The sequence below is a fragment of the Dromiciops gliroides genome, chromosome 5 (assembly GCF_019393635.1).
Source record: "Dromiciops gliroides isolate mDroGli1 chromosome 5, mDroGli1.pri, whole genome shotgun sequence".
Lineage (NCBI taxonomy): Eukaryota > Metazoa > Chordata > Mammalia > Microbiotheria > Microbiotheriidae > Dromiciops > Dromiciops gliroides.
The window spans coordinates 148,262,451-148,282,218 of NC_057865.1; the positions used below are offsets into that span (position 1 = coordinate 148,262,451).

Here is a 19,768-nt window from a genome sequence, read left to right on the forward strand (position 1 = left end):
AAATGTCAATCTCATGACAGAAGACAATTTGAACAGAGAATCATTTCCTTTCGTGAGTGCCTTAGATTCAGTAGTACTTTGAGAGATGTTTATTAAATTTTTCTTTTCCATCAGTCAAAAGGAAATAAACTATTACTCCAAAAAGAGCCCTTATGCTCATAATCACCCAACATAAGACCTAAGCTATTTATTTTCCTGACTATTCACATTTTCGATTAGGGTTAGCTTGATTAATCAAGCCTTTTGATTTGTATAATATTATTAATAGTGTTGATTAAACATTAACTCAAAAAGGAATACTTAAAAATAATTTTCTGTTTTAAATCCATGATATTTTAAAAGAATGCATTGAAAGGTGAGAATATATATGTATAGGATCATATTCTCATCCTGAAAAACTTCTTAAGAAGGTTTTACATTATTTGAACCAGAGTGAAATATTACAGACAGTTTAAGAATTATGCTTTTATTCTAGGCATTTTTCCCCAGCAAGATTGGATTCAAGCCTGCAATATTTTGACTGAAGTTCTAAATCTATTCCTAGAACTCATGTAGATGAAAATATAAAGGAAAATCTTTACATATTTTACTCCCAGGCATCTGTGCCATTTTCTTGTTTTTGTTAATGGCTGATAATATTGGTTTCATGGCTGAATATGGTATTCCTAAAATCTAATTTTTATATTTTTGTGTTAAGTTTACATGATGACTAAACAAAAGGCTAAATGCTGAAAAAGCCACAAAAGCCACTAGTCTGCCATCACATAGAATACTTTATTTTACTACTTTCAAAAATGGTTGTTTTAACTGTGTTCAATGAAGACAGATTATTTAGGGAAACTTTAGGTGAATAAACTCCTAAGTGTCAGAAATATTCCATGCAACCTGAATCTGTTATCCCTGGGAAGGATAAGAAGGGGTCCACTGAAGGCCAGCATTTTTTGTTTTGACCACAAATTTACATTTTGAATATATTTCATTATTGTTAATAGTAGTTCTTACTAAAGTGATTATCAAATTAGCCACAGTCAGAGCAACTGTCGAGTCAAAGGCTTGACCTACAAAATGACCAAATAACAGCTCTCTTTGATCAGTGAAGTCAACTTGTCATTCGGTGCAGTGGAAAAACCATAGTTAGACCATTTGCTTGCATTCATGTATAAGCAGCAAAGATAATATTTTACCATTTACATGGCATCATATCATCTAGATAGAGCTAGAATGGACTTTAGAGGCTGTCTAATACAATTCCTTCATTTTCTATGTGAGGAAGGTAAAGACTGACTTGAGGTATTAATATGTCAGAGCCAGAATCTACTTTCTACTGTGATATCCTTATATTTAGGACAGATACAATAGCACTTTACTGCCCTGTGCTTTTGTCCTTTTTAGTAGTGTAAAATAAGGAAAAAATCACTTTGCTTTTTCACCTATTTACTCTTATTATGTGGAGAGAAATGACCAACAGGAGTTGGGTGTGAAATTAACTCTTATGCCATCCTTTAATTACTCTCCAAAAAATTATTTACAAAAGGATACTCTGATACTTTGGGAAATTTATTCTGCTCTGTAGATGAATTCAAGCTATGCAAAACTCAAACCCAATAAAAATGGGGCTGGGGAACAAAAGAGCATGAAAAATGACATTGAATAGGGCACAAACATCTTTCTACATAAGCTTCTCCAAGGGTTAATGGCCTGACCATGAGCAATAAATTCTTCAGACTCAGACAGCTATAAATCTTCATGTTTTACATGCTTCAGTCTATTCAGGGATATTAAAGCTCAGGCATTTTGTAGCAAGACCTCTATGTAAATTTTTCCTAGCTCATATATATTATTGCTCAAAATCCCTTTTGAGAACGCCTTTAATTTCCATATTGTCAGAGATAAAGAACTACTAATTTTTCAGGGTAAAATTATATTGGTATTTTAGGTAAAGATGAATTGAAGATTTATAATCACCAAATTCAAATGTAATTGATTACAAATATAATTATAAATGTAATTGAATACAAATATATAGTTCATGGGTTAAGTATGCCCCATGTTTCTGGGAGTTCGTCTTCATTTCCCCTTCTCTCATTTGATAATTGTTTCAGAATGCTAAATGGGAAAAGGGAAGAAGTGAAAGGAAAATAAATTATCTCACAGCCCCTTAGTCACGCTGGTATCAAAAAAAAAAAGTGTTGACCAATCAATAGTCATCAGTCTTTGATTATCTATGGTATTCTGCTCTCCATGCTGTGTACATGTAATTTAGGAGTTAGCAGTGTGATTTCATAAACAGGGGCTACTGCTGCTGAGTTGGAATTGTGAGGGACAAAACTATACGTGTTTGTAAACCTCTATGGGTTATTTTTTTTGCCTTCGTTGATAGTTGCCAGGGTGATCCTCCTATAAACTTCCATTGAATTTAATCTGATAAAAGTAATAATCACACTTTGCATTTATCTTTATTTCAAAGAATTTATATTCCAAAGTTTTCCAAAAAAATTTTCTTACATTTCTTCAGGTTTAAGGAATAGGAGGGGAAAGCTCCTAGTGTGCATTTATTCATATGTTCTTTAGTACCTTCGAAGACCAATGATTTCTTTGATGTATATTCTTCCTCTACCCACAAAGACTACAATGTCTTTTTGCTTAGTATTTGTGAGGTGCACAGCTTTAAAAAATTATCACCTAGTGACCAACTGTATAACAGCTAACATTTACATAGTGCTTTATATTTTGCAAAATGCTCTTTATGTTATTCCATTTCCTTTCACAACAACCCTGAGAGGTAGCTGCTTTTATCACACTCACACACACACACACACACACACACACACACACACACACACACACACACACACACACCATCCCATTGTACAGATAAGGAAATTGAGGCTTAAAAGTGTTTAAGTGAAACTCTGTGTCATAAACTAGTAAGTTCACATGGGAAGATTTGAACTCATTTCTTCCTGACTCCAAGTGTAACACCTTATCTGCTATGCCACCAAGAAATGAGCCTTTCTTTCCTCAAAGTAACTGAGTCTGACTTCAAACAACACAAAATTTATCACTGGCCATTCTTGATTCCATTACACCATAGAAAGAACTATTAAAGCTTCTACCCTGCTGGCAAAGCCTCCAAAAACCTAGGCTCATCACCCACTGTGATGAGGCATCAGAGAAGGATATTAGTGAGGGAAGGTAGCATACTCACATGGTGTAGAAATAATCAATTATCTATCTTCTTGGTATTTTTTTCTATTAGTAATGATCTTCTCTATGGTTTACAACCAAGAATTTATCATAAAATATCTTATGTTTGAATTAGGAATGTTCATTCAAAACTTTATGAATAAGTTGGGATTCCTGACTGGAATAGATTGTATGGAATGAATGAATTGTAACAATTTTTGTACCACTTACAGTAGTCCTGTAGTTGTAGTAATAATCAAAATCTTGATAGTTTCAAACAAATTATGGTGATGTATCTCTTCTCAAAGAATTTTGGGTCATGTTAGCTACTTGTGGTCTATCAACTATTGCTATTTACAATTTATGACCTGTTTTTATTACTAGAGGAACCTAAGTTACATACAGGCTGTTCCAAAATTCTTGGTATAATATTAAGCTCTAATATTGTACTATAATGTTAATATAATATAATATTGTACTATATTATAATATAATTCTGACATTAAAAATGATGGACTAGGGGCAGCTAGGTGGCACAGTGAATAGTGCACCAGCCCTGGAGTCAGGAGGCCCTGAGTTCAAATCCAATCTCAGACACGTGACACTTACTAGCTGTGTGACCCTGGGCAAGTCACTTAACCCCAATTGCCTCACACACACACACACAAAAATGGATTAACTTCTGCAAACCTTTTGAAGCAGGTTAGCATGTCATCAGTGTGGGATGGTGTTAACTATTCTTTCATGAAGTTGGGGAGAATTAAAGATACTTTTAAGTACATTTCTAAAGGTGTTTTTAAAGGAAAAAATATCCATCCCATTGCCCATTATTCTGTTTGTGTTCATTGACATAATTTTCTATATACGGTCCTTTTTGCATCATCCCCTTTGCTGTTCAGTAGGTCTCAATAGCACCAAAACACGCAGTAATAGACCAGAGAAAATGATTAATGTTCCTAAGTCCAGTGTTCGTATAGCTGTTTCTCCCAGGGTAACATGGAATAACTCTGTGTTCCTAAGCTTGACCATAAACCACTTTTGAAAGAAAGAAACAGATGGTGAGAGAAAAATGCTTAAATATAGTTCTAATAATGATTTCTTTCTCTCCATATTCTTCTCTATTTCTTGTCTCGTTGCTTTCTTTTTCTCCCTCACTCATTTTCCCCTCCCTTTCTCTGTGTCCTTTTCTATTTATCTCTAATCTTTGTATGTTCCTTTCTCTAGACTACTGCTGGCCTTAATACAACAACAGCTTCTGTCCTTCAGTTTTCTATTGGTAAGTATTTATGTCAATTTAGCTTTTGAAAACTTGGGGGGTTTTTGTAGCCTATCAGTCCTAATGGAGAGAGACCATGATGCATCCTAGTAGTAGTAGTTGTTGTTGTTCATCTTGCATTCTTGAAGAGGACCAATGACATTATAAGGGTGATGTTGAAACTTAAGCAGTAAAACTTTATTAAGGAAAATCATATTATGAGTAGTTATTTATTATAAACTGACACTTCTTGGTAGAAGCTGAATGAAAGAATGGCACAAGGATTCTAAAGTGCTACATAATCTGAATGTACTCTATTAAATGTTTTCATCAACAAAAATGTAGTTACTTTCCTAGGTATTTTGTTTAGATTAATATTTAAGTATTTTACAGTCCTTAAGCATACAGTTACAAGAAGTGGGGAAGAGAGATGCTAGGAGGTAGAAATAAGACAATTTAAATTTACTTTGTAGCCATAATTATTAACAAAGCATATAATTAACCTGTAGTTAATTAAGTGATAACTAGATTATGGTATTTCTTGAGATTATCTGATGAGGGTTTTTTTGTGAAAAATGCTTCCTTGATTGATCAAGAAACTCCTACATGAACTACGAGAATCATTTTGGAAATTACTTTCAAAGTCACTTAATTATTTCATTTCTTTTGCTTATCTTTTCTATTAGCCAGTCAGTATCAAATTCATTATTATTACTTGAATTTATTGTAAAATTAATTTGGTTGATAGCACTTAAATTTCCCTGCTGTATCCCTCTCCTTGCTCCCTCCCTGAGAGCTAGCCCTTCTAAGAAAGTATTTTTATGAAAAAGAGGAAAAGAAAAAATTGAGTAAAACCAATCAATTTCAAAAAATGACATTATATAGTCCTTTCTAGCCCAGAACCCTAGCACTATCCCTAGCAAAGGAGTAAAGGGAAGCATGTTCTCATATCTCTTTTTGTAAGCTAGCCTTGTTCTTTATAATTTTACAATATTCATTTTATTTTTTTAATTAATAAAGTATTTTATTTTTTCCGTTACATGTAAAGATAGTTCTCATCTTTTGTTTACAACATTCATTTTCAATTGTTTTGTAGTGGTTATTTTGAAATAAATTGTTGCAGACAGTATGTATATTGTTTTCTTGAATCTGCTTACTCCATTCTGTATCAGTTCATGCAGGTCTTTCCATGGTTCTCTGTATTCCTCTGTAGCACAATAATATTCCATTACATTCAGTTGCTACAATTTGTCTACCCAGCCTTCAATCTATGGACATCTACTTTATTTTCATTTCCTTAATACAACAAAAAATGATCTATAGATATTTTGGGGTATAGAGAGTTTTCTTTTTGTCTGTAACCTCCTTGGGGGGGGGTATTACCTAGCAGTGGAATCTCTGAATCAAAAGGTATAGGCATTTTAGGCACTTTATTTGAAGAATTCCAAATTGCTTTCCAAAATGTTTATGCTAATTCACAGCTCCTCCAACAATACATTTGTTTACCTATCTTTCCACAATCTGTGCAATATTAGTTATGTCTTTTGCCACCTTTGCCAATTTGCTAGGTGTGATGTGAATGAAACCTCAGGGTTGTTTGATTTTAACTTCCCTATTAGTGATTTGAAGAATTCTTTCTTATGGTAATTTTTTTTGTATTGCTTTATTAATTCTCTCATTTCTTGAATATCTCTGTAAAGTCTGGATTTTAGAGGGGGATATCCATATCAATGAGATCACAGATTTTACTGTGACATTGGCATTTATTAATGGGCATTTTATATGTGATTTTCTCAGTGAATCTGCAGGAGCATACAGTTATTAACTTCCAGATAGGGTACATATTTGTTTACTTAGGTCATATTGTTTTGAAGACCTCTCAAAGTAGGAAGAAAACAACCCCACTCTTGATTTCCAAGTTGGTACTATGCAAGAGGACGAGTATTGAGGAAGTTCTAGACCCCTTTCCCTATACCTCTGCTATACAGAGGATTGGTAGATTGCTAGAGAATAACTTTAACCTGCAGATGTACACTTTCCAAAATAGGGTTTTACATCTTAAGAGCTGAGATCCTTTCCTATAGGTGGCTAAAAGGCCTCAGATACATGGGTGGCAATTTCTTGATGAGGCTGAAGAACCGCTTTATTTTGCTGATTTATTTTACTGAATTGTTTCATATTGGAGGGTCTGCTTCTGAGAGAATAGATGAATCAGGGGCTGATAAGGGACAGATTGAGGTGGGACTTGAAGAAAGGCTCAGGGGAAGGAGGGCGCTATCATTTTTTTGTTGGTTTTTTGTGTGTTTTGGGGTTGTTGGTGTTTTTTTTGGGTTTTTTATGAGGCAATTGGGGTTAAGTGACTTGCCCAGGGTCACACAGCTAGTAAGTGTCAAGTGTCTGAGGCTGGATTTGAACTCAGGATTTTGAACTCTTGAATCCAGGGCTGGTGCTTTATCCACTGTGCCACGTAGCTGCCTGGGTGCCATCATTTTACTAAGCTATAAGGCAGACTGTTTTGTTTAAAATATTGGTTTAAATCATAAGGCTAAGTAAGAATAATTAACACAAGAACACTGAGAGAAAAAAATCGATTCAAATGAATTTTAAAAGCCCTATTCTATTAAGAGCTTCAGAAGAAAAATAGGTATCTGCCCTGGCTATTCCTATTAATGAGACAACAAAAAATATTGCATTTTATTAATCTAAGATTTTCTTAACTGTTGGGTGAGGCATTGGGTTAAACTGTTTCTTAAAATAAAAATTTAACAGTTCAGATGAAGTAGGTGGGTGGAGAAAAAAATTGCACCATACATTGTTATTAGTGAGCCATATTGTAAATGTAGCATGATAAACAACATTTCCCCCAGAATGCTTTATTTAACTAAAATACCCAGAATATCATCATTGTGCTCATATGTATATTAATTCTAGTAAGACTAGACTGATGCAAATACCCCAATTCCAGAGTTGCTATAATTACATTTTCATATTCATTTATAAACCTTAAGTGTCCTACATAACTAAATACCAAAATAGCAACAATAATTAGTCATTGCTATGTTTATATTCTTCAGCTTGGAGATTTATATAAAAAGCATGTGTAGGAGGATTGGATATAGCCATTAAAATATTTCTATTTCCTGGCTTAATTTGGAATAATTCAATTCCATGCAAATGACCAGGGATTGAATATGACCATTTACATGTGTTAGAGCTTTCATTTACTGTGACTTCTTATGAGATGTCTTTGCACTTAACAATGTTTAATATATATTTTTCATGATGCACATATATATGTGGATAATTACATGGGAGATTATAAAAGTAGCCTGCAAAATGAAATATGCACAAGATAAAATTATGCACAGAGAACCACAAGTCAAAATCTTTACTGAGTTGTTATTGTATTGGAAAAATGAATATCCTATAAGTTTTGCACCATGACTATAAATACTTTCACTTTAATTTTTAATTGTACCTTTAATCCACAAAGGCCCCCCCATGCCTTCCAGATATGTGTCCAGAAAATGCTTGACCTGTTACTGAAATGTATCTTTTAAGTGAACTTTTTAAAATATGTTTTTAAATGAACCCTTTTATTTTCTACTAGTTTCAAATGCTCTTGCAACTGTTTTTTTAAATGAGTATTGTGCAATATCTCAATGAAATTTAGGAGAAAAGGTATTTAAGATACTTTTTGAAAGTTGAAATTCCCTACATTACATATAGTGCCTATAATGTGCCCTGCACTGCTACAGGAACTTAGACATGATTCCTGACCTTAGAGAATTTACAACCAACTTAAGTAAAACTTATGCAAAAAAAAAAAAACCCTTTGGGGTAGCTAGGTGGCACAGTGGATAGAGCACAGGCCCTGGAGTCAGGAGTACCTGAGTTCAAATCCAGCCTCAGACACTTAACACTTACTAGCTGTGTGACCCTGGGCAAGTCACATAACCCCAATTGCCTCACTAAAAAACAACAACAACAACAACAACAAAAAACCTTTTTTATGGTCCTTAGGAAATTGCCTCAACCCATGCATGTAGACAACTCTTCTATAAGTTATAATTTTAAGGAGTTGCTTAAGAATACTGAGAAATGAAGTGCCCAATCACATGGTTTATATATGTCAGAATCAGGACTTTAACACACATCATCCTGACTCTGAGACTTCCTCTCTATTGATGGTATACCATGCCGACTCTCAAAAGAGCCATGTAGAATAATATATAATCAAATGCTGAAAGATGTGATATAGGCTTAGTAAGTGTTGTTCAGAAGATAAAGATGAGGAGATGATTACAATGCTCACAATCATATTATAGCTTACATTTAAGTATCATTTTAAGTATATCATATCACTTAATCTTCTTTGTTTGGAGGTGGGTAACTAGGATAATGAAATACTGGAAATCACAGAATACATGGATAACATAAAGAAACTGAGAATGTTTTGCTTGGAGAAGAGATTTGTGGGGGAGAGACAGGATAGATGTCATCCAAGTATGAAGAGTCCTCATGTGAAAGAGGAATTAAAGGGTTTTTTCCACCTCCCTTCTCCACCCCCTCCCTACCTCCCCACCTGTGTAGAAGACCAAACTAGAAACAACTGTAGAAGTTACAATGGGAACTATTCTAGCACAATATATAGAAAACCATCCTAACCTTGAGAGCTGTCAAAAGTACTGCCTCAGGGGTGATTTCCCCATTACTGGAGGTCCTTAAGGATAGGCTAGATGACGACTCATCAGAGGGCATCCCTGATTCAGGAAGGGTTGAATTAAGAGATGTTTGAATTTTGAGATATTTTATAACACTGAAATTCTTTAAATTTGCAACCATTTGAGGTAGATAATAACCTCATTTTCTCTCCCGTTTATTCTCATTTTAAAGATAAGGATTATTAGAGAAGTTAAATGACTTATACAAAGTCACATGGCTGGACTGATATAAATTGATTGGAGTAAACACAGAACTTATAGAAATCAAGATGTGATTACAATATTCACAAGATGTGATTACAAAATTCTTACAAGTTAGAAATTGAACACAGGTCTGATTCCAATCTGTTGCACAGTTTATTAAATTTTGCTCTATTTTGAAAAAGGATAATAAAAGCCCTGGAAGGTTTTCTGGACTTTAGTCAAATACAAAAGTTACCAGGGAAGGAAAATTATTGGGAGATACATATCTAATAAATAATTCTTACTTTGAGGTCAGCAGAGTTAAAAACTGCCTGTAACATTCATGAGTTTGTTGACTCATGATTTTTAAATCTAGTAAATCATTAGTATTTATCTAGTGTTTGTCTGCAACTTGTAGAAATAGAGAGTAATTTTTATTTTCTGGACTTTAACCTCAGTTATTCCAGACACTTAGATTTTTCTTTGGTGGGTTAATGAAGAGGCAGAATTTCTATGGTTTTCACATCTTCAGAGATGAAATGAGTATTTCTTTCTTTGTCTCTGAATTGTCTTAGAAAAAAAATTGTGTATACTCCACTAAGAAGTCACTGAGAAGACTTAGAATTAATCAGTACATATTAAATATCCAGAAAGTTTAAAAAAAAACCTAAAAGGTTAAAAAGTTGAAATAACATTTTTTGGATTCGAAATAGCATTTTCTGTGTCTGTCTGTCTGTGTCTCCCTCCCCCCTTTCTTCCCTCTCCCCTTCTTTTTCTCTTCCCCTGCCTCTCCTTTCTTCTTTTCTCCACCCCCTATTTTCCCTCTGCATCCCTCCTTCCCCCTTTCTCTTCCTCTTTTTCTCCTCTCCCTCTTTCGTTCATTCCCTTTCCCTGTTCCTTCCTCTGTCTCCCTTTCCCCCTCCCCTCATCTTCCTCCTCCACACTTCTCTCCCTTTACCTCCCTCCCCCTCTCTTTCATTTCCCCTTTCCCTCTCCTTCTCCCTCCCCCTCTTTCTCTGACCCTCCCCCTTTCTCTTCCCTCTCTCCATACACACACACCTAGGGAAATTGAACTTTCATTTTCAGTTTACCGTATTGAATGTCCTGTCTATTATAAATGATATTTTTTCATGCAGTGCTTACAGCAGAGCCTCCTCTGAGCCTCATTCATAAACAATTTAATTACTTAGACCTTTATTCAATAGAGCAAAACTCTCTCAATTCTTTAAATATAGATAATTCAGGGAGAAAGAAGAGGAAATGTTGACTACTCCTTGACATAGTGTGAATTACTACCCATTTCCTCTGTGGATCCATAGAAATCTATTTCAAAGGTTGACGTCCATTTTTTTTTTAAAAAAAACACCAACTTTCCATGCTGAGTGAGCAGTTCCTTGGAGGATTTATGATGAAATAGTAGAAATTTTTCCTAGAAACATGAAAATCCATCAGTAAGAGATGGACCAAAACCCCCATGGCTCGAGTTCAAACTAAATCTAAATCAAACTTCTGAAGGTTCACAAATTTTTAATGGCAAAATTAGTTTGAAACATATGTTTTGAGAAGTTAAATAAATATTTTATTTGAACATAAGATTCTTGAACATAAAATATATCAAAGTAAAATTCCTTTAAATCTAAATATTCTGATCTTCAAAGAAATATGTTAACAAAAAGTAATAATTGCTCTCAACAATATAAAAAGATAACACTATTGAGTTATTTAGTAGAAGATATGTTGGCTTTAGAACCAGGTGACCAGAGTCCAAAGCACCTGTATAACCTTGGGCAAATCAATTTCCTTCTCTGAAAGAAAAAAGATGTTGATAACCTCGAAGGACCTTTCTAGTCTCAAATCTGTGGTTTATAAATAAAAGATTGCAACAAATTAAAATCAAGTATTCCCTTCTTCTTCATCATCCTGAAGTTAATCCATTATATGCTTCCTTTTTTAGGATGATTTATAAAAGAGAAAATAACACAGTTATCATTTTGTAATTCTGTACTCTAAAGCTCAGTCATTTTCTGTGGCATGTAGAATTAAGGAATAGTGGAAAGAGACCTAATTTTGGAGTCAGAGAACCTGGGTTCTCCTAAGTTCTCAGGGTTTTCATTTCTATTCTTTTTTTGTGAGGCAGTCGGGGTTAAGTGACTTGCTAGTGTCAATTGTCTGAGGCTAGATTTGAACTCAAGTCCTCCTGAATCCAGGACCAGCGCTTTATCTACTGTGCCACCTAGCTGCCCCTCATTTCTATTCTTTTAATGAGGAGCTTGGACTAAATGGGCTTTTGGATCTTATCCAGCTATAAACTTGTGATTCATGATGTGAGTAGTCACATCTTCCATGGCTGCAGAATGTAATTCTACCATGACTTAGTAAATAGTTTTGTGGAGTGCCATAGAATTGACTGGTGTCTGTCCCTCTGCTAATGGGCCTCTAGTTAAGAGGGTCATAAATATATCAGCCACCAAGAGGAATGTTTTTAAAGCTTTTACCAGATACTTTAAATCCACTAGGATAGCTTTAAGATAAGAGATTATCTTCAACACAATAAGCCATCAAATTAGGACTTTAGTTAAGGATGTAGAGGTTTTTAGTGCTCATTATATACAATAATATTTTAGTGTTGATATTAAAAGATTGGGCAGCTAGGAAGCACAGTGGATAAGGCACCCAGCCTAGAGTCAGAAAGACCCAAGTTAAAAATCTGGCCTCAGACACTATCTATATGACCCTGGGCAAATCACTTACCCTTGTTTGCCTCACTTCTCATCTTTAAAATGAGTTGGCGAAGGAAATGGCAAACCACTCCAGTGTCTTCACCAATAAAACCCCAAATGGGGCCATAAAGAGTCAGAAATGACTGAACAACAACAAGGAGAAATTATATTCAAGTTATAGAGGATGGTAAGTGTGAAGTTATAGGCTAGGGAGATTGGAATGTCCTGTGTGAAGAACAGAGAGAGGAGCTATTTGGCTGGACTTCAGAGTACAGAAATGAGAGTAATGTATAATAGGAATGCAAATATTGGTTGGGGTCAGATAATAAAAGAATTTAAAGGCCAAACAGAAGTATTATGAAGTGATATGCTAAGACATGTGATTTAAAGAAATTACTATGGCAGCTGTGTGGGGTGAGGAGAGACTCAAAACAAGGAGACCTCCATTAGAGTGCCATTGTAATAATCTAGCCAAGAGATAGTGAAGGCCTGAACCAAGATGGAAGCAAGGCTATTAGGGAGAAGAAGCCGGATAGAAGAGATTTTGTGGAAGGAGGAACTGTAAGATTTGGTAACTTACTGGTAATGTGTGATAAGTTACAAACCTGGTAGACTGGAAGAGTAGTGATGTAAAATAGAAGGAAATGAGGTTTCTTCAGTAAAAATAGATAAATTTGGAAGAGACATAGTTTGGGGGGAAAAGATGATGAAGTCTCTTTTGGATAAACTGAGTTTGCAGTGTCTCTCAGACATCCAGTCTGAAATATCAAAAAGGCAATCGATTCAGAGTTAGACAGATAAGGAAATATTCTACATACAGAATACAACCAAACCCGTATCTTAAAATAGAGATGCACAATAAAAAAAACTTGGGGTTTTGAGAAGAGAAATAAGTTCTGGCTAGGAAAGTCAAAGAAGGCTTCATGGAGGAAGGAAGATTTGAGCAGGCAAGAAGAAGAGGGTGAGTAAAATGACTGAGACAAGAGAATGCAAAGTAGTAATTGATGATTCTTAAAGGAGTATAGTAAGAGAAGACTGAAATGTTAGTTTGAGAGGCTGATTACGGAGTAGATGAAAAGTTGTGGTAAGGAGATTGTAATGGTGTCCTGAAAACAGTGACAATGACACAATAAAAGCCTTATTTGAAAAAGATTAAGCTGGCAGTGTTATATAGGTTGATTGATGGTCAAGAGGCATATTAAGAGGGAAAAGTGTGAAGTGGTAAAAGCCTGAGTTAAGGTGTTAGCATTGGGAATGGAAAGGAAGGAATCTCCATGAGACATTGTAGTGGGATTTGGAAATTGACTAAATGGTGAAATGAAGAGATAAAAAGGGGAACAGGAGAAGTTAAAAATTATTGAAGTTTTCAACCTAGGTTTGAAAATGAGCAAATGTTGGTACCATTAACAGTAAAGCCAAGACTTAGAACTGATGTTTAAAGGAAATTGATCAACTTGGTTTTAGATATTTTATACTGGGTGGATCTCAATCTGAAATACCTAAGGGCTAGCTTGAGATGCAGACTGGAATTCAGGAGAAAGTAATGATTGAAGCTATGAGAGTAGAAAAAGAGAGAATATAAGAAAAGAGAGGAATGAAGACTGAAAATTAGGAAATGTCTACATAAACAAGGTAAAAGAAAGAACAGTCACCCAAGGGGGGACCACAAAATTTTATTATCAATAAATGCCAAAACAGAAATGAGTTTTAAGGAGAAAATGGACAAAATGTTTAAATGCTGGAGAAAGAAAGCCCTAATCCTGTTATTTGGATTGCTGATAAGGAAATTTTATAGAATTAAATGGTTCATATTTTCATTCTGAGGAGCACATACTTTGATGGAGATACTGCAGCTGAGTATTAATCCATAGTAAATCACCCAAAAGTCAAGAATTTTGAGGCAGTTTGGAGCACAGTTTGGAAGAGTCATACACTGAAGAAAAATTGGTCCCTGAAGAAGGGGACCATTGGCTGTAACTGGAAGTGGAAATGACTATGTGAAATAAAATGCTTTGCTTTTTTGAAATGTGTTTTTGGAGGTTGAAGCTTTCACACATGTTGGATGTTTGAGGACCAAGAAGTAGGTGAGAAGGAAGAGGAGCATGAGTACATTGGTTGATTTTAGATCCTCTAAGTACAATTTGTCACAAATCCAAAGATCTAACTGAGTAAGTTTGATTTTTTTTTGCTAGGAAAGCACCTGAGTGATACAGAATTAAATATAAGATGACTATTCATGGGTGCATGATTCAAATGTCAAATTTCTAAGACCTAACTGTGGCAAGAGATGTTTATGAAGTTATTAAATTAAACGTGTCACTAAACAATTTTTTCTGCTTCACTACCTTACTCTTGATGGATTTCACCAGTAATATTTTTATGCCTCTAATAATATATGATCTTATACTTCTAATAGTAATAATGATTAGCATTTCTATAGCACCTTAAGGTTTCCAAAGCATTTTACAAATATTCTCTCATTTTATCCTCACAACAACTCTGAGAGGTAGGGACTAGTATTATACTTACTTTACAGAAGAGGAAGCTGAGGCAGAAAAAGATGAAGTGACTTGACCATAATCACAAAGCTAGTAAATGGCTATGGTCACATGCAAACTCAGGTCTTCATGACTTTAGATCTAGCACTATAACCACTGAGCCACCTACCTGCCTTTTGCTATCCAACTCTTGGTTATATTCTATTGTAAACAATGGAAAATGGAAAAAAATTTCTGAATGCTAAAAATTTTGTAACTTCTTGACTTAAAAAGTCAACAAATGCAGAAACATCTCACTACTGCTGCCTTGCTTTAAAAAAAATAGGATGGATAGTAATGGTTTTTGAAAACTGGAATTTATAACATATATAATATTATTTTAAAATGAAAAGGGAAGTATGTTTTGGTATAGTGCTGTTATTTTATGGTTTTTGCAGTTCTTCTCCATTTGAAGTCTTTAGATCCTTGAAACCAATTTACAATGAAAGGTTTCAACTAAGGTTTCATTACCTTACTATGATCCTCTTTTCAAAAACATGACCTTTCATTCTTTTTTCTTTAGTTATGAATTTGTTGAATTTTCCCAATCGACTCCCCCTCACCTGCCCATGAGCATTAAGTATTGCTGTAGGCATAAACACCAAATTGCCACATGCAAGTAACACCAACTGGTACTTTTATAATTTGGACTGATGAAAAACTATGGACGTATTGCTTCCTGCAAATGGCCGATTCTTGCTAAAGTAACAGTGATTTGTTTCAACCTGATCATATTTTGTAGCCTGCTCTAAAGTTGAATTCATTTCCTATTGACAGATCAAAGAACCATTCTCAGATTTCCTCTCATGTGGAATGGAGTTATTCTTTGTGAAAGTGGTGTCTTTGGGCTCCTTTCAGCTAGAATTCCCAACTTGCCACATGGGACTAAGAAGCATCCTGAAACTGCAAAGCCATGCTGCCACAAAGCATTAGCATGATTCAGTAACCAATTTTTCCCCCCATTTCTCACCCATGAACTCAGATTGCTGCCTTGTAGCCATATCCTCTGAATTTCAACAAAGAAACACGTGCTGTCTCTGTGTGTTCTGTGAATCTGACTGTTGTTGGATCTGGGGCCAAAGTAGTCATATACTGAAATTGCAGCGTTTGTACCGTGGACATGGTTTTACCCAGAAAGAGCAGTGATAGAGAGTTGGGCGCGCGGGCGGCAGCGGGTTGGGGAGGGGTAGAATTTCTACTGTTAGCAATTAGCATCTATCTTCTTTTGCCTCAGGATATGATCTGACATAAGACTAAGCACAAAATTTCCTATTGGACACATTCCTTTCCTTTTGGAGAGTGTTTGCCACCAAACACAGGTAAATTCTTTCAGTGGAACATACTAAGATCTATTCTGCTCAAATATAGATTGCTTCTATCAAAATGAGGAACTCAATTCACCAGCACAGATTATGACCCATCTATAAATTCATAGATAATTGATAGGGAGTTGTGCTCATAGGATCATCTAATCATGAGATTTTTGACTGGAAAGGGACTTTACAATCTATGTATGGGTAAAATCGGCCTTTGGGGACACATTCCCTTGGACTTTTTCCATAGCTCTTAGATTGTCAAACTGGTAGGCACCTGATTACATGGTTATAATATTAGCCATCTAATCCTGCCATCCTCCTTCCTCTACCATTTTATACATAAGGAAACCAAGATCCAGAAAATTGAAACAACTTTGCTTTTAATTATGTTCCTAATTCATAGAAGAGTAGGAGGAAAATCTAGATTTACTGACTCTCTGGCCTTTCTTCTTTTCACTATACCACCATTTGAACTCAGTAGTTCTAAAATTGTCTATTTTAATACAATATTGAGGAAAGGGCAAGAAGGAAAAAAGTCATGTCAATCATTTAAAGAAGAAATAATGAATCACTTATTGTTCTGTGGTTTTGATTGTGTCCGACTCTTTATGACCTCATTTAGGCAAAGATGCTGGGGTGGTTTGCCGTTTCTTTCTCCAGCTCATTTTACAGATGAGAAAACTGAGGCAAATAGAGTTAAATGACTTGCCCAGGGTCACACAGCTAGTAAGTGTCTGAGACTGAATTTGAACTCAGGAAGATGAGTCTTCCTGCCTTCAGGTCTGGTACTCTAGCTACTATGTCACCCAGCTGGCATTAATCATTTAATCAATAAGTATTTTTAGGTACCTACTATGTAACAATTAGTATGTTAGGTGCTGGAAATTAAATGGTAAAGAATGAAACAATACCTCTTATCAATGACCTTATATTCTTATGGGGGAGATAATAAGCACCTATATTATATATAGGTATGCATTTATATATGTCTATAAAATATAAAGTTTATATATGTGCATCATTTGTATATCCCCTATTAGGAAGGAAGCTTATATTTAATACAAAGTAATTGGGTACAAGATGATTTGGAGGAGAGGGCACTGTCATTTGGGGGGATCAGGGAAGGGGATCAGAAGATGGTAACTAAACTGAATCCTAAGAAAGAGACTTAATGAAGTAGAGATAAAGAGGAAGTGTGCCCCGAGGCATGCATTCCAGTACCAAGAAACAGGTTGTTGTATGTAAAGAACAGAAAAGGCCACTTTAGCTGGCTCATACAAGGGTTATGGTAGCAGGAGTACTTTCTAATACATTGGGAAAGCTAGGTTGGAGGCAATTTGTGCAGGGCTCTGAGAGCTAAACATAGAAGCTTATATGTTATCTATAGGCAAAAGGAAGCTACCAAAGTTAGTTGAGTAAGAGAGAAACGGTGCTCAAATTAAATTACTTTGGCATAAGTATGTAGGGTGGACTGGGTAGGGAAGGTGGTAAGGAAGGAAAGAGATTTTGAGTCAAAGAAACCAGTTAGGATATTGGAAAAGTCTGAGAGAGAAATGCTAGGGACACGAACTGAGGTGGTAGCTGTGTGAATAAAGAGAAAGAATATATTTGAATGCAAAGGATAATGTGTGAAAAAATAGCAGTATATATCGATGGATCGAATGTGAGGTTAGGGAGAGTGGGGAGTCCAGGATAAAGCCAAGGTTAAGAAGCTGACACCCTGGATGTAAGGAGAGGGCCACACTTGACAGAAAGAATGACATTTGGAAGAGGAGAGGGGTTGGGGGAAAGATAATGAGTTCTGTTTTGGACATGTGGAGTTTGAGATATCTTTGAAACATCCAATAGCAATAACGATCAAAATCAACAAATTTAAGTGTCTAGTATGTGCAAGAGACTGTGCTAGGTACTGAAGAATCAAAGACAAAAAATAAGAGTCCTTGCCTACAAAGAGCTTACAATCTACTGGGTGGAGCATAATGTGTCTACTGTATAACAAGTTGAACTAGAGTCGTTACAATGGGATGCCAACCCAGCCTCTCCTCTCTTTAATAAAACATCAGGGACCACAGTTAATATATTCCTCCATAACAATTGACAACAAGGTTTACGATGTTTTGCATACATTATCTCACTTTGATCCTCACAACAACCCCCTGAGACACATGTTAAAAATATTATTATGAGGGGCAGCTAGATGGCACAGTGGATAGAGCACCAGCCCTGGAGTCAGGAGGACCTGAGTTCAAATCCGACCTCAGACACTTAGCACTTACTAGCTGTGTGACCCTGAGCAAGTCACTTAACCCCAATTGCCTCACCAAAAATTTAAAAAATTTAAAAATAAAAAAATATTATTATGCTTCATTTTACAGATGAGGAAGCTGAGGCTTGAAGAGATTAAATTACTTTCTCGTGGTCACATGGCAAATAAATATCAGAGGTTGGCTTTGAACACCAGTCTTTCTGATCTCCAAGCCCAGTGCTCATTCTGTCCTGCCACGCTGCCCCTAAAGTTGCACACATTGGAAGGTTGTATGGCTGCCTCTGATACATACTGACTTTGTGTCCTTGGGAAAGTTTTTTAACCTCTCAGTGACCCAGTCAACCATCTCAAACTATCTGGTACAGAGCAGGTAGGCATCTGCATTGGTTGAAGGAATTTCCTCATCAGAAGTTCCCAAGACCAATGAAATAATAGGTCTCTACCACCAAAAACAATCTAATTGTCATATCTAGCTTTTAAACCGATACCTTCAGGCTGTCCAGCTCAGCCTTTTTGTTGTTGTTGTTAAATATTAACATAAGAGCAACTCAGTCCTCCATCTTCTGGAGGAGCACACAATATCCCATGAATGTCGACAAGCTTTGCTTTTTTAAGTTTCTCAGGAGGGTTCTCCCACCGTTTGCCCAATTTCAGCTTCCCTCTTTCCATTTCCTATCAACTTAAGTTAAATGCATTGTCCCCTATTTGTATGCCTTGAAAAGATGGAAGAATGTGTGAATCCTTTGAGAATTTGAGACTGTAGTAAGTGGAAGTTCCAAGTTGGCTGATAACCTCCATCTTCTAAGTTTATGATCATCATATATCATACTCTGTCTTTTCTTGCACTTCAAACACTATCTGTATCTCTGAGGTCTAAGAGTTGAGTGATGACGGAAGTAGTGCTTATGATTCTAGAATTCCCAGCAGGGCTCTTTCCAGCCTCTCTCTGAGTCTTTGGTAGTTATTGACTCTTCTATTACATCCAGGGATGTGATTTCTGGGAGCGTTTCCCCCCTTCTATAAATTCTACCTGATCGGTTTCTTCCTTCTTCAGAGACTCAGGGGTATGGGTTGAGTGGAGAGGGAGAAAGAAGAGTTATTTTTGAGAGACAGCTATGAAGAAAGAGCTTCCTCCAGGCAACACTTGAATACTTGTGAGCCCCCAGGAGGGAAATATTTCCTTGGATTGTTTCTGCTCCAGTTTGTTGAAAAGAGGCCTGTGCTTAGTACAAAAGAATGCCTTCAAATCAAGATGAAATAATGCATACATCTCTAGAAAACTTCAGATGCCATTCATTAGCTCTTTTTCTTTATTAATAGAGGGGATCAGAAGCAAATACCGGAATAATAACAATCCCATGGGACATTGGACAAGCCGATCTCTCTAGGTTTAGTTTCTTTATCTGAAAAAATGAATTGGATTAGATTTTACAATCACATGATGCCATTATTTCAATATGCAGGAATAGGGGGTAAATATTAAATTCTCAGTACATTTTATTTGTTAGTTTCAGACCCAGACCTTTGATCTCATGCTCAATAAAGTGTCTTCCGCTTATTTCTTTCTTTATGTGGTAGAAT

At 35.7% G+C, this 19,768-nt stretch overlaps 1 protein-coding gene across 4 annotated transcripts in view; it reads left to right on the plus strand.

Annotated features, from left to right (window-relative positions):
- RELN (reelin) overlaps positions 1 to 19,768 on the plus strand; it is a 577,995-nt gene that overhangs the window by 269,488 nt on the left and 288,739 nt on the right. For all 4 annotated transcript variants that reach the window (XM_043965756.1, XM_043965757.1, XM_043965754.1 and 1 more), the window contains exon 8: positions 4,411 to 4,462. In XM_043965756.1, coding sequence (XP_043821691.1) covers positions 4,411 to 4,462 — 52 coding nt within the window. The remainder of the gene's footprint in view (positions 1 to 4,410; positions 4,463 to 19,768) is intronic.